The sequence below is a fragment of the Lonchura striata genome, chromosome 4 (assembly GCF_046129695.1).
Source record: "Lonchura striata isolate bLonStr1 chromosome 4, bLonStr1.mat, whole genome shotgun sequence".
Lineage (NCBI taxonomy): Eukaryota > Metazoa > Chordata > Aves > Passeriformes > Estrildidae > Lonchura > Lonchura striata.
Window position 1 is genome coordinate 67,500,704 of NC_134606.1, and position 15,409 is coordinate 67,516,112.

The window sequence follows — 15,409 nt, forward strand, 5'->3', positions numbered from 1 at the left end:
GCCCTATGTCAGCAAGCACCCCGTTTTCTGGCAGCCAGAAATGGAAGAGTACATTCACCCTAAGCAGCCAAGTGCACCAAGCAGCACCGTGAGCCGCCTCCTCCCCACAGACCGGCCCAGCGTCACCCAGCGCCGCCGCCTCAGAGCCCTGCGCAGCCAGACGTGCGGCTCACTCAGCAGCGGCCGGGCGGGCCCCGCACGACGCGGCGGCACGGCGGTGGCGGAGCACCGCCTGCCCTGGGCTCCCTCCCCGGTGGCGGGGACCGGCGGGCGCTGCGCTCACAGCTCCCCGCAGCCCGCGGGGTACCGCGCCGCCCGCGGACCCGCCCGACGCTCCCCGCCCGCTGCCGTGAGGCGGCCGCGCGAGCCGCGCTCCGCGCGCCGCTCCCGCCAACGCCACCTGGGCGCGCGGGGGCGGGGGGGAGGGGGGGGGGGGGGGAGGGCAGGTCGATGGCGGGGGTAGTGGAGGGGGGGGACGCGCGCACGCGCGCTGGGTGCCGCGGCGCCTCTCGCGCGAGCGGCGCGCGCGCGCCGTTGGGCTGGGCGCGGGGCGTGCCCGCGTCCCGATTCGCCGGCGGGGCGCGAGCCGGGCGGGGGCGGGGCCGGCTCGGGCCGGCGGCCAATGGGAAGCGGGAGGGGCGGGGCGGGGGCGGGGCCGCGGGCGGGCGTGTCCCGGGCGGGCGGGCGCGCGCTGTCCGGGCAGCGATGGCGGACGATGGGCAGGGGCGGCTCAGGACTGAGGAGGGCCGGGCGGGCGGCGCGGCCCTGGCGGGCGGCGAGGTGCTGCTGAGCGTGGGGCTGCTGGCCCTGGCGCTGCTGGCGGCCTACCGGCTCTACCTGCGCTGGGGAACGCGGAGCGGGCCGGGGGGCGCGGCCCGGCAGGGCGAGGCCGCCGCGCTGCCGCGCATGAAGCGCCGGGATTTCTCCCTGGAGCAGCTGCGCGAGTTCGACGGCGCTCGCAATCCTCGCATCCTCCTGGCTGTTAACGGCAAAGTCTTCGACGTGACCAAAGGCAGCAAGTTCTACGGGCCCGGTGAGACGGCGGGGGGATGGGGGGAGTTCCGGCCTGGGACCCACCGGCGGTGTTACACCGGTGATGCTCGGCGCGGCTGGGTTCTCAGGCAGCCGTCATTTTCCCAGATGCCTTGATGTGGATGTGCCATGGTTAATTCTATTTTTTTCCCTTCTGTCTTTTCTAGTAGGTTTCCCAAGTGCAGCTGAGCAGTGCTTTCTTCGTTCTAGCGCTTGCGGCTCAGGAGAGGAACCCAACCAGCTGGTTATTTATTTAGGTGTAAATGCCATATTGAGTGTGACTTTTAGTCAGGATAAAGATAGGCAAGGAGAGCTCTGGGACTAATATGTTGCTGCTGTTGGGAAGAGTGCAGAAATCAAGCCGGTCTCGTAAACAGACAGACAGCACTCCTCTTCGGAGAGGAAATGTGCATTTCGAAGGTTCAGAAAAGCAGGCTTCAGAGAAATGTTCTGGTTTTATATTCACCTTGTGCACTGTGAAACTGCAGCACACTTTCTCGTGATAAACAGCATTCTTAATAATGAGGTGGGTAAACTTACTGGTGAGCACTGTGTTCACAACTGATGCCAAAGGAAATGAGGCTTATGACTGCTGATAATTTTCTTCTTTAAACAATGGTGGTTTGGAGAACTTGCTCTAATCAAACTACACAGGAGTTTTCATAATAACCATGGCAATCTTCCTTACGAGAGGGGTGGAGGAGAGCGAGGATATTTCCCGCTCCCCCAGGAAATAGTTCAAGTTAAGTAGTCATTCATTATTATTTAATAATTGAAGCTACAAAAAGAAAAATACTGAAAAAGGAAAAAAGCTGGCATGTTACAAGCCTTTGGTTTTTGGCGGGGAAGGCACAAGCAGTTCTGTGGTTGAACTGGGCTATATTTTTGTAACTATTTTATGCTCAAAGTTTGTGATACCAGTTGCAGAAAGTGAACCTGCTGTAACTGAATTGAAATGCTTTTTTTGGCTGGGTACTGTTAAAGTTCACAGTGGAATCCAAAATACCTTGCCATGCTTTATGTTGTTTATTAACTAGAAAATGCAGCCTGGTGAGCTGCACCTTTCATGACACTTAATCAGGCTAGTTCTTTTGTCTCTCTTATTTAGGGGTTTTTAAACTGAGACCTGTGTGCTGTCATAAAATGCAGGTAATACATATGCTGCATGAAACTAAAAACACCAGCAAGCTGACAGAGTGCTCTGTGAAATAATACTGAATTGTGATCTAAACATTGACTTCCTCCCTTTTGTGTATCAAACTTCAGTTAAATGTTAGGCTCTCCTCTCCAGATACCATCAGTGGTTCACACTGTCAACCTTTGGAGGCCTGTTATTGTGAGGAAGCTAAAACTTAATGTTCTAGGACATGGATCTGCTTTTTGATAACTGGTAGCAGCTGGTTTTCCTTAAAAGCAGTGCTTCTAGCTTTTCATCAAGAGGGACAAAGGCTTTTTTTTTTTTTTTTTTTTTTTTCCCCTGTAGTCATAGATTGCCTTTTTCTAACAGGAGTGACATCGTTTCTGTCTATCCGATCTGTAGCTTGGGATGTTGCATGTTAAGCTCAACCAGTGCATCATCAGCTGTGTGTTCTCTGCCAAACGTGATGATTTTTGAATGGTGCTGATGTGGTTTCCCTCTTTGGATACGTATCAGGGAATTTTTTCTTTCAACTGTTTTGTGGCTGAAAAGAAAGACACTAGTAGGTATTTTGCAGGCCTTAAAAACCTGAGAAGATTTCAAGTGGAAAAGTCTTCTACAGATGGTTGAGATCTTTTCAGAAGGGCTTCAGCCAGAGTAGCCAGATGTCCACAGCAGTTCTCATGGAAATTTTGTGTCTCATAGCTGGAGTGTGGCAAGGGAAGTGCAAAGCATACCAGCAAAATGTGGCCAGATTTTAACAGAAGAAAGAACTGAGGACATTGGCTTTGCTGATATTTTGGGCTCTGTGAGCCTTTAGTAGATTGTTGAGGTACTGATGTGAAGAGAGAGTGCTTCAGCTTTGAAGGCAGTGGAAAGCAGTGGCTGAGGGCTCACTGTCAGTCTTCAGCAAGTCTGGAGGCCTGGGTTGATGTTGAATAACGTGGCTACCTCAGGTGGTGCCTCATGTCTTCATAGTAAGGTCTGGTTTTCCTCCTTCAGTGTAGTTTGGATGCCAAGGTGTTCCTTTTTTTTCTACTTATAGCAGAAAGTTTAAAATGCACAAAATGGTCATCTAGTCTACATTTTTGTCCAACAATTGAGATTCCATTAAAATTTCCACTAGACTTCTGATTTTATTCAGAGTTCTCCTGAATCCTGTTATACTTTGGTCCATTTCATTGAAAAGCCCTTTGCATACCTACAGTAAAGGTATTTTAACATAATGGTAAAGTGTTGAAGACATCCTTTCAAACAGCTATGACTGAAAATTTCATTTTCTTGAACATTTAATCCAAATGTTTCCCTTTTTTTTTTGTTTTTGTCATGCTGTCTTCTTTAAGCCTTCCATAGTTTATCTCATTGGTATACTGTTAGTTTCTGGTATCTCTTAGAGTATTTTAGCTAAGAGTAAAGAAAGGCTACAGTGAACATATGACAGAAACCACTTTGGTTACACTGAACTCTGAATTTCAAACTTTACTTGCCAAGTTCTTTTCCAAAATGCTGCTCTCTCCTGCAGATACACCATGTATTTAAAGACTTCACTTAGGTGTATTAAATTCCACTTCTGCCTGTGACCAGATGAGTAAGTGACCTAGAATGCTTTGACTGATTATTAAATCTAATTAATTGCCTTTCCCTTTATCATCCACAAGCTCCAAAAGAGATAAACAATTAATGGTTCACTATTAAAAATATCATATAACCAGACTGTCAGAGAACCTCTGTTGGGATGATTTCCCATCTGTAACCACATCTTGTGACTTAGGGTCTAGTCATTAATACTTTCTGTGTTGGTTTTAGATATTAAAGTTAGAGACAGTTTTTTACTTTTAATTTATTGTAACATTGAACTTTGTGTGTTTGTTTGCATCAAGATTTCTGGTTGCGTATTTGTCAGTAAAAGAGCACTGTAAGAGTTAGTATACTTTGTCAGCATATCTTAATATTTAGCACTTAAATTTGCATGCCAAGGTAATTCCATAAACAGGTTTTTATTAGCATAGTAAATACTTTGTGCGTTTGTGAAAAATACACATCTTTGAGCATGACAAAGCAAGATTATGTTCAACCCTGAGTGTGCAATTGTTCACGTCACTTCTTGGTTCTTAATGTTTCATGATCTTAAAAAAATCAATTTCCTGACTTCCCTTCACTGCAGTATGTTGTCACTGTCAACTCCCTTCTCATCCCACTTATCTTTCACAATGTCGTGAAGATCTCTGATTTTCCAAGAAGAATAGATTAGATAGTAGTAGTTCCTTTCACAAAAAATATTCCATCATAGTTCATTTTCCATTAAGGGAAAACTGCCTTTATTTCATTGTGGCCAGCAGCCATGATTTTTTTCCAATAATTTGTACAAAAAAATCTGATGCTGTTAGACTTTCTTCGGAATTCAGTGCCATAAATTTCACTGTGTCTCTGTTGACCACGTGGCAATGGTGCTGTTCCATACATCCTTTCCATAGCTATGGTTAGAGTAAAACATTGCAGGGGAGACTCTACATATGTTGTATTTGGAGAATTCTGTTAAGGGTGGCCTTATCTTAGGAACACAACAGGCTGAGGGGGTTACAGCTAAGTACAGAGGATAAGACTGGGGAAAGAAATGTTTTCTGTAAAGTGTGAAAGGTCTTCTCAGTGGTTCTGATGTTTGTCACCTCTTTGGTTGTCTGTGTAGTGGAAGTGTCTCTCGCCCTGGGATTCAGCTTTTCAGAGAAATAGTGTTTCTGGGCAAAGAAGTGGAGTTCCAGTCAGAAGCAGTAAAACTAAAAGGTGTATACAGGCATATTGGTGAGAGATTGTTTCCATACTTACGGTTAAAGGGAGTAGTGCCTTTGCTACCAGGGTGAGGTTGTTCTGAGCCTCCAGGCCATGTTCATGGTGAGCAGTAAAATGGTTTTGTGTAGGAAGATCACCACTCTGTCTTCTCTGCTTCTGCTCTGTGTGTCTGTCAGCTCTCTCTTGTTTTTTAAATTTCTTTTTCCCTTTTTTACAACCTCAGTGTATTCCTTAAAACTTGAACAACTATGTGTTTCATAAGAGGTCTGTACAAATTCCTAGTTCCTATTGAAACCAGTCATGTTCCAGTCACAGAATTGATTAGGCTGGAAAGAACCTCTAAAATCATTGAGTCACCTGACATTTGAGGGGCCTGATCAAGCAGGTGTGCTCAAAGGAAGGTAATATGAAATGAGATAGTGACATCACATGAATCGTTAGTTAGTTAATATGAATTGTTACTAACATGTAAATGTCAAGTCCAATACACAGCAGCTTTGCCCTCAATGAATGAAAAAACCTGACCAGCTTTGCTTGTGTTATTAGGAAATAAACTGGTGGTCAGAGCATTTCTCACTAAACCAAGATGTTGAATCTAGGTCCTTCTCAAGAATGCAACTATCATTTAGAAAGCTCCTGACTGCTGGCCTATGGGCTCTTAACCAGTGCTTGTTGCCTGCCCCTTTAGTAGAAATTGGGTCATTGATTCTTGCACTTTCTTTTTCCACAGAGTTAAAAAGCAAGTAAGCAAAATAGAGAGTGATACTCTCCGGCCTTGTGCCTGAGGAGTCAGGTTTAGACCCCTGTTTCTGGGCAGTTCCCATCTTAGCTTGTAGACTTCACATCTGTAGAGTTCCCATTTAGCATGTGGATTGGTCTCCTAAGAACACATACTTTCCATGCAAGTTTTAACTTAAAATTGACCCACATCTTCCCTTTGATGTAAATCTGGAGCAATAAAGTTAAAATTATGTCACCTTGAGTTCCCAGTGATAAATGTTATTAGAAACCTTCTGCTTTCAAGCTACATCTCCAAATGGCTTAGGCTAACTTTCAGCTTTTTCATTCTCTCATGAAATATGCAAATACTTGTCAGGATTCAGATAGAAAATTTGAAACAGCTAGTGAAGGTTTCACTTCAGTTTGGAGTGGAAAAAGTAGGCAGAGCAATGGGATAATGCAGTTGTTAATAATTTTGTAGCCTGTCTCCCTTTGCCCTAACTCACATTAAAGGGGACATTAGTCCTTGTTCTTGTTTGCACATTAACAGGTGTTGTCCATGAGTATCTAAACTTCAGATAAACTGGGGTTTATTTCCAGTAGCTGTATGGAGCCCACAGATGCACATTTGATGATTGCTTTGAAATGCTTTTTGACTACTTGAAGAAACCAAAGCTGCTGGTGTAAAACTGAACCTTGTTAACCTGTGTGGCTTCTTTAGCGAAGTCACATGGACCTTGTGAAAGCAACCACAATTCTTAGCTTGCCTATCACTTCATTAGCTATAAAGTCCACATGTGGCTATCTGTGGTGTATTCCCCGTGCTGCCCCTTGGATCTATCCAAAGTTCAGTGTACAGCGTTACTGGTGTTGGAGCAATACTCTGTGATGTTCCACAAAGCTCCTTCCAAACTGAAATGGTCAGGGAGCCTCTTGGGTTACCAGGGATTTACTCTGAAGTTAGATCCAGCATAGGTTTTGCTGGGAGAGCTATTGGCCAAACTGGCTGAAAAAGGAAATGTGTGCTGTTCCAAGATCCAGTTTACCCTGTTTTGGAGGAAGTGACAAGAAGCAGTGCTTCCAAATAAAAACTTAGTGGTTCAAAATTTTTAATATGTTGCTTCAGGTCGAATACATTTTTCCTTGTCTGCAAAGAGAAATTAAATCTTCATTAGAGAACCAAAACAGTGCTAGGAGATGCAGAAATTGTGAATGCATTTTTATGATCAGAACAGACCTTGACTTTACCAATTCTCAAGGTACCCAGTTTATTGTGAATGAAGACAAATATCAGGCTGAACAGAATGTCAGATTCATCAAGGCTGCTAAATTCTTAACTGGATTGTGAAAGGAAGTGAAGCTCTTGCAGGTGTTGGGTAGCAACATTTTGCATGTGTTGTAGCTTAGAGAAGGGTGTACTTTATACAAGGTGGAGCTGTAAGGTAGATGAGGACTTTATACAGGGGAAATGCAGTGTATGAACATGAAGGTGTAGATGTGGAGATAGACAGGCAAATATGTGGGCTTGATAGCTGGTCTCAGGGCTAAAATAAACAAAAGCTCTGGAACAGAGGTCTTTAAATATGAGAGCCATGGTGGGAATAAAAGCATTCTTCAAGGAACAGCGTTCCTTTATGGAAGACTTGTACCTCCATATAATGAAGTAATATGTAGCAGGTGTGTTTTAATTGATTTTGACATTTCCCTTACTCTTGTTGTTGTACTATCCCAAATAGGAGTGGGAGGAAAATTTTTTAAAGGCGTATTTGGCTGTGAAATGGTTAATTTGGGGATACAGACAAAAAAAAACCACAAAAGAACCCACTGAAATTTTGTGATATGGTCTCAGAAACTTGCTTTGGTTTACATACCTGTGCTACAAGCTGCTGTTCCTGCCCTCTCTTCAGCATGTCTGTCATGTCATGCTGCAATCAATTATTTACAGCAGGAGCCAGGCTAAATAGGTGGGCAGACAAAAGGAAAGGAAAGGACTGTGGGTAGGGCTTGCAGAGTAAATTGCATCAGGCCATGAAAGAACTCTGTGGGAGTGTGTCTAGGATTGCACTGATGTCTCCACCTCAATCAGGTTCCTGAAAGGTATTTTCTCCCTGGGATTTTATGTGCTGGCATCTTCCTGGACACTTCTCCAAGTGCAGTGAAATCTGATATGCAAAATGGCTTTTTCAGACAGTTGCACCAGTTTTTTATATAAAAGTGAGTAATAACCTAGGGCTTAGAGCAGAACCCCAGACCTGTATGTTTTGTGTTAATATAAAATACTGTAGTTAAACTCTGTAGAAGCACCTAAATGGAAGCTTTAATTCTTGAAGTAGATCTTGCTCATACTGAGATTGCTGAACTTCTGCTTTAGGAACCAAGGTGAAGCCAAGCTTGCACCATTTACTAATAATCACAATTCAATATTTACCTTTCAGTACAGGATTAAAGAAAAGAACACATTTCTAAGTTACATTTGCAGAGCTGGAATTTAAAACACTGCCTGTTGAGTCCAAAGGTTGGTTTTTACAAGTTAGCATTCCGCTGAGTGCTTGGACATGGCTTGATGAGTCCTCTCTTGACTTCTGAATACTTCTGTGATAAACGTTCTGGAATGTTAAAATTCAAATTCAGTTTTAGGAAAGAAAAAAGATATTGGTGTAATAGCATACACCAATAGTTACAATAGTAGTTACAAGATACTTGCAGAAATTTTTCATCCATTAATATTAATGCAAACTGAGGTATTCTAAAAGTTTTCATGCTTTCAGTTAAGTGTGTTATTGAGATTTAAGAATGTTTAGTGCTTGATTTAGATAAATATAATATCATTCTCTTTTTAATATAAATAATTGGAATCAAGCTGGTGGACGAAGAGGTGGCATCTCAGCAGGTGCTGTGAAATTCCATAAACCACTAAATGCAGGGTAGAAGGGAAGGGCAGCAGGGTGCTACTCTCTGATTAGGCAGAGTTTGAAAAACACCTTGTGCAAATAGTAGGATTTATGGACATATTTGGTTGAAACACTTCAGAGAAAGGAAAAAAATGGGGACAGAATACTGTTGGTGGGGTCACTATGTAACAGTTTCTAATTGCTTTTAAGGATTTACTAATTGTGTTGTTTGTAAGAGCAGTTTATAGCTCCCATGTTCTTCATTCAAAACATCAAAAATGAAATTACTTGAGTGATTGCTGTTTTGCTCGAAGCAGGACTTTTTGTTTGGAGAAACTCTGTGTTGTGTTTCAGATGATGGTCATTGCTGCCTCTTAGCCTGTCCTGTGGAAGTGACTGAGCATGCAGAGTGCATTGGTATAGGATTGATTTCAGTCTGTAAATCCTGCTTGTCAAATAAATACCTAATTCAGGATGCAGATAGGAAAGGTAGCTTTCTTGGCTTTGTTTCCCTGAAGTACTGTACCTGTAATCCCTGATCCCTGAGGTAGTTCTCATGGATGCTGTTCTTGGAGCTAAATACCTGAAAGGTTGAGCACAAAGATGCTGTTCATTATTACGGTCAGACTGGTACAGTGCAAATTTCCAGCTGGTAGTTCGTTCTCTAATATATACTTCTTGTGAAATTGTCCTTTGAAATCAGTTGGTTTATTTCCAGAGAGAGGAGGGAATTATCTTTGGCACACAGGACAACCTTCTGTTCTCAGGTTTGACTGTAAGCAGCTTACAATACCAGGCACTCTGGGGTGAAGAGACAACACCAGTTCTGGTGAGGACATAGTTTCTTCTGCTCCATGTGGTACTCAGGTTCCTCACTTCAGGAATTGTCCCTGCTACATTCAGCCTGTGTCCCAGCCCTGGAGTCAATGCCCAGCAGGAGCAGATAGGTGTGGTAGCCTGGGAGAAGCCAGCCCTTTGGAATGATTCCCCATGGTTCGTCCTGCTGCAGAAGAGGTCTGAGGTGCTCCAGCAGGCACTAGAGGGGGTGAAGGACAGTGTGCTGCCACTTGCTGGTGTTCATTCTTGCCCATGGGTGCTGCCTTTTCTTCAGTCTGATGGCCACTGTTGAGAGGTAAGCCAGAGAAGGGTTCTGGCCTGTTTACCACCACACAGGGACCATTCTGTAGCAAGCCATGGGTATCTTTGTGGTGCTGGGCTGCTGCAGTTAGTGCAGAAAATTTTAAAGTGTGTTGTTTTGGTTTTTGTTTGTTTGTTTGTTTTTTGGGTTTTTTTTGTATTGGTGTTGTTTTTTTTTTTATTGATCTGAATTTAAGGTATTTGGTTTTAGGTCAAGAAAGTCTAAGATAACAATATGCCTAAAGTTCTTTCAGTTAATTAAAATTTGCGAAAGCCAGTTACCAATCTTATGATGCAAATTGTTAATTTACAAACTGTCAATTTCTCTCGGTAATATTTATTTCAGAGTCATAGCTCAGAATTTTATTGGGATATTTGTGCTGCTTTACCTTGGTCAGAAAGCACAGAGGATGCAGTTGCTTTATATTCCTAATGTGAAAATTTGTGCTGGTTTCAAGAGCATTACAGGCTAAGGGTATAAGGGATCTGCTGCCCAAAATAAATGAGATTATTTCCTTAGAAGTAAGAAATATCACAAAAGATGTAGAAAGTTCTTGTGATTTTGTAAGTGAAGTGAAATCATTAATTAGCCCTCTTAAGTTCTATTTATTTATGATAATGGATTTCTAATTAAGATGTCTATGCAATTTGCTTCTGTTCATGCCTAACTTGTAAATATTCAATGTGTTGCTTAATAGAAGTGTATTTCTTTTGAATTCCAGCCTCTGGTCCCTTTGGAATTTGCATCAACTGGCTTGCATCAACTGACAGGGATTTTTCCAGTTATCCCTTCAAAGCTATTTTCCTGGTTCTGCTTCTCTCAGCAGACTTTATCTCTTAGTGATATTAAAGATTGAATTGCAGTGCTGTTGAATGTCAAACAGCCACGGCATTGAAATTGCTGCTTTTTCCATCAACTGCAGAAATTTAATGTATGGCTTTGGCAGACTACATAAAGAACTGAGATTTGGTCACCATAAACAAAGACATGAAGGTATCAATTTTGTCTTTTTGTTTTCAGAGGGTCCATATGGAATATTTGCTGGCAGAGATGCCTCCAGGGGACTAGCAACTTTCTGTCTAGATAAAGATGCACTCAGAGATGAATATGATGACCTATCGGACTTAAATGCTGTACAGATGGAAAGTGTAAGAGAGTGGGAAATGCAATTTAAAGGTAAATTCTGAAATTACCAGCTTAAGGAAATGCTTTTAATAAAAATGACTGATTTGGGCTTGGGGAAGCATTTAAAGATGTGTTAACAGTAATATTATCATAGGATATGCTGAGTTGGAAGGGACCCCCAAGGATCATAGATTTCAACTCTTAGCTCTGCACAGGACCATCCCCAAAAAGCCCACCCTGTGCCTGAGAGCATTGCCCAGATTTCTCGCTGCTTGAAATCTGTCAGGCTGGTGCTGTGACCCTGGGGAACCTGTGCCAGTGCCCAGCCACCCTCTGGGTGAAGAACCTTTCTCTAATACCCAACCTAACCCTCCCCTGACACAGCCTGAGGGTTGTGTCACTGGTCACCACAACAAAGTGTCTGCCCCTCCTTGTCCCCTCGTAAGGGAGGTGTAGACTGCAGCGAGGTCCCCTCTAATGTGTGTGCAGTGTAACTTAACTGTTAATAACAGACCAGGGATTTCAGACTGTTCTTCCACAGAGGCTTTCACTATATGTCACTGTAGCTTTTATAAGCTTTTATTTTTATGCAATAAAACTGTTAGCTATTTGGCACAGAATTTCACTCTCAAATCTCATCTGCTTAGCTGGTGGAACTCCTGCTTGAGGTTGTTGGCTTTGGATGCCATGGAATTATCATTAGGACTAAGAGTTGTTTTACAAAAAGGGTTGAACGAGTTTGTCTTGATATAATTTCTGACAAATAAGGAATTATGCCTCTGGAGGGAGGGGGAACATTTTTTCACACTAATTGAAATCAAAACAGGCTGAAGGATTGAAGAGCATTGGTTTTTAGCCCTTGGGTGATAAATCTTTCCTGAGCAGCTGGAGGAGAATGGAAACAAAATACTCACAGAGAAAGTAATGGTAGAAAGATTGCTTTAGGAGGCTGAGCTTGCTGCTAAATTACCATCAGTTTCAGTGATTGAGATTTAGAACTAGTGTGTAGGAGAAAAAGTGAATTTGCAGTAGTATGGGCTAGCAAGCAAATGCAGCTGTATTTAATTGTAATGGAATCATAAATCTCTTTCAGAAAAATATGACTACGTAGGTAGACTCCTAAAACCAGGGGAAGAACCATCAGAATACACAGATGAGGAAGATACCAAGGATCACACTAAACAGGAATGAACTTTGTAAACAACCAAAGTCAGGGGCCTTCGGAACTGCAACCTCTTATTCCCCATCACAGAATGTCCTGCATCTTTGGGTACAGTTCATCTGCTGCGAAAAAACATTCAACAGGTTTTGTACAAGGAAAATAATATACTCACAAATGAAGATTTGAATACTAGACATTCTTTGTGCTGCCAAATTTTTTGTTGCAGTTTATTTGTAATGTCTGGTTAGGCTTCGTTAGTGAAGAGGGGCCAGGGATTTAAAGGCAAAAATGCTATTCATTTTTATCAGTAAGCTGAAGCCTTCAACTAGTGTACCTTAAAATCTCTCTAAAAGATGTGAGTCTTCAAGCTCAGAGGAAGGTTGGAATCTTGTTTAGTGTGTGTCTTCTCCTTCAGCATTAAAAGAAATATGTACTCATCCACATCAGCATCAGTAGGTGAGACTACTGAAGCTGGTGTTAAAAATGTGAATTTCCAGTTTTGTTTCGTACGTGGGCGTTAGTAGCCTGGCAGAATACTTCAATTCTCTAAGAGAAGTCCATGTAGATTAGGATGGGGCAAAATTCATCCTTTTCTCAAAAGGATTGGGTAAAAAAAGTTTCTTCTACAACAACTATTATCTGAAGCCTGCGTCTCCCCTTTTTTCCCATCCTCTAAATCAAATCAGATATTAATTGTGCCTTATTTCGCTTACATAGACTTGAATTGTTTTAAGGGACAGCCCCCAAATTGCGGTTTCATAGTCACTACAAGCAGCAGTGAGACTGAATTGGAATGTTCTGTTGACTGGAAAACGTTGATGTCATTCTGTGTATAGAATGTAAAAGAGGAGCACTCAGTGTTACTGCCATATGTTAATACTACATATACTTTAATTAGCATTGTGATGGCCAAATGCATACTCCCATGCTTCTTTTTAAGGAATTACAAACACACAAAAAGAGTCTCCCTTCCTCCTCTTCCAGAAGCTGCCTAACTTTTGGGAGCATAGCCTTCACATCCCCGTAGAGTGAAGGGGCGTTGCGCGCGTGTGTCTGTGTGTGTGTCTGTCTGAGTGCAAGACTTGGGAGGGATTGTTTCTGCAGATATTGTAAATATGAATACCATTTTAATAAAGCATGTACAATACCACATGTGCTGTCAGACTTTGTGTAGAAGCTGGTAAGCAGAGCTGGAATATGATGCAATAAAAAGGGGGAGAAATTTTGCATAGATTAAACAGCCACTGCTGTTAATACTGCTCTTTGTCCTGGTGGAATGATTTTCCCTTTCAAGTCCCAGCTGTGGAGGAATCCCAAAGACTTACTCAGGTAAACTGTATTTAAGAGACTAAACCTATGCCAGTGAATTGATGGTGGAGGGCAAAAAAGTGGTACAAAGAAAGCATTGTAGTAACTGAGTGCAACATAGGGAATATGTCACATGGCATTAACAGGACAAGAACAGCACCCTCCTGGCTTATGTTTGTACTTCTGGTTGCAGATTTCACCTGTGTTAAGTCTACAGTAACAGTTTATATACATACATTCTGTTGAACTGTAAACTCTGAAATGCCAGGGTTGACTACTTTTTTTATTCCTATTTGACTCAAAGAGATTGATATTGATGTAAATTAAACAAATAAAACCTCTTCTGTGGAATTGTGTGTAACTCACATGTCCTAGAAGGCAGGTTGAACTCTTTCTTTCATCTCCAGCCTTGAAATAGAATTGTTTTGGCCCGGAAGTAACAGGAATGGAGCTGTTTCTCCGTAGAAGTGGTGTTGGCAGGCTTCTGTAGAGGCTGGACACTCCTGGGAGGTGTGAATTCAGTAAGCACTGGCTTCTGCTGTAGTCACGTCCTTATAAGCTGAGCAGTGGTGCAGTGTCCAGGCTTGGATTGAGTGTCTGCTAATCATCTAACTCTGCTGAAATGCTGGGCATGCTGCTGTAACTAACCACAGAAATATGTGGTTTAGATGGAGCAGTGGGAACCAACAGGATAAATAAAAGCTTCCTTGCAGAGGACAAGGGCTGAGAGTAATTAAACACCAGTTCTATATCTGGATGCTTCACTAGGAAATATTTTTTTAGGCAAGTCTCACTATAGAAGGTTTTACGGCACATTTACAGTATGCCTTTCACTTTTAGCTATTGCACAGCTGTTGCATCTCATCATGGCACCCAGCTTGTCTAGCTGTGGAACAAAGAAAAGGCAACTTGCCCAACCATCCCTTAGGACAATCGGAGAAGTGTTTGTCTCCAGGCTTCCACATGAAAATCCATCCATGTGTTACAACTTCTACTGTACAGAGTCATAGCTGGAAGTTCTTGATGCTTGCTCTGAGTTTCTGTGCTCTTCACTCAGTGCAGCTGTTGCTGCATCTGGCACAGCTGTAGCATGAGCTGCCCTCATGCTTGTATCTGCTTGATGGACTGACTTCCTACTGGTGCAAGAAAGGTAACTTTTGAAGGGAGAGTAGTTTTGTGTCTGCTGTGACTTGTTTATATACATACATTCTGTTGAACTGTAAACTCTGAAATGCCAGGGTTGACTACTTTTTTTATTCCTATTTGACTCAAAGAGATTGATATTGATGTAAATTAAAACAAACAAAACCTCTTCTGTGGAATCGTTTGTAACTCACATGTCCTAGAAGGCAGGTTGAACTCTTTCTTTCATCTCCAGCCTTGAAATAGAATTGTTTTGGCCCGGAAGTAACAGGAACGGAGCTGTTTCTCCATAGAAGTGGTGTTGGACTGCAGTCTTGTCTTTTCCCTTGCTATCAGAAAGGCAGTGAAGCTTACAGTGAAATTACATACAGTTCTGTTGCTGGGGTTTTAAAATTGCTTTAGGAGGACAATGCTTAAAATTTAACTTTCAGGATTAGCTGAACTACGAGATGGGTAAAGGGTGAGTTTTGCTTTGAAGCACCTTAAGGGTAACTGTGAAGAATACAGAACTTGTCCCATGGCAGCAGAACATTGCATAACTTCGTGTCTAGTGGATTTAAATTAATCTCATCCATCTTACATACAAAGTTCCTAGTGATCTAAAGCTGACAACCTAAAAGAAGTGCTTTAAAGCACACTGTAGCTTTCATACTTATAAAGAGTTGACACACAGCATAATTTAGCATAACATCAGATCCATCCAAACTTCAGTGCAATTATAAAAATTTGATGGAAGTGTTCAACCTTGGAACATTTTTGTCAATCACTTGGTCAAAATTCACTGTTAGGTAAATGACACATTGATACTGTGGTAAATTTTGTTTAAGCAACATGAGGGTCTTGATGGAAGAATGTCTTATCTTCAGAAACAAAACACATTTCCAGTTTAATATATGACTTGTTTTCCTAGGCTAGACTTGGTGTTAAATTAGTTTTAGTCATCACTTGTTTTGACACTTCTGCCT

General features: G+C 42.4%; 1 protein-coding gene across 1 annotated transcript; it reads left to right on the forward strand.

The window, feature by feature from the left end:
* The first annotated feature begins 702 nt into the window (after positions 1 to 702).
* Positions 703 to 13,143, forward strand: PGRMC2 (progesterone receptor membrane component 2). The gene is made up of 3 exons (XM_021541620.2): positions 703 to 1,033; positions 10,727 to 10,882; positions 11,925 to 13,143. Exons 1-3 carry the CDS (start codon positions 706 to 708, stop codon positions 12,020 to 12,022), a joined length of 582 nt encoding a protein of 193 aa, XP_021397295.1. The 5' UTR covers positions 703 to 705; the 3' UTR covers positions 12,023 to 13,143.
* Positions 13,144 to 15,409: the final 2,266 nt, after the last annotated feature.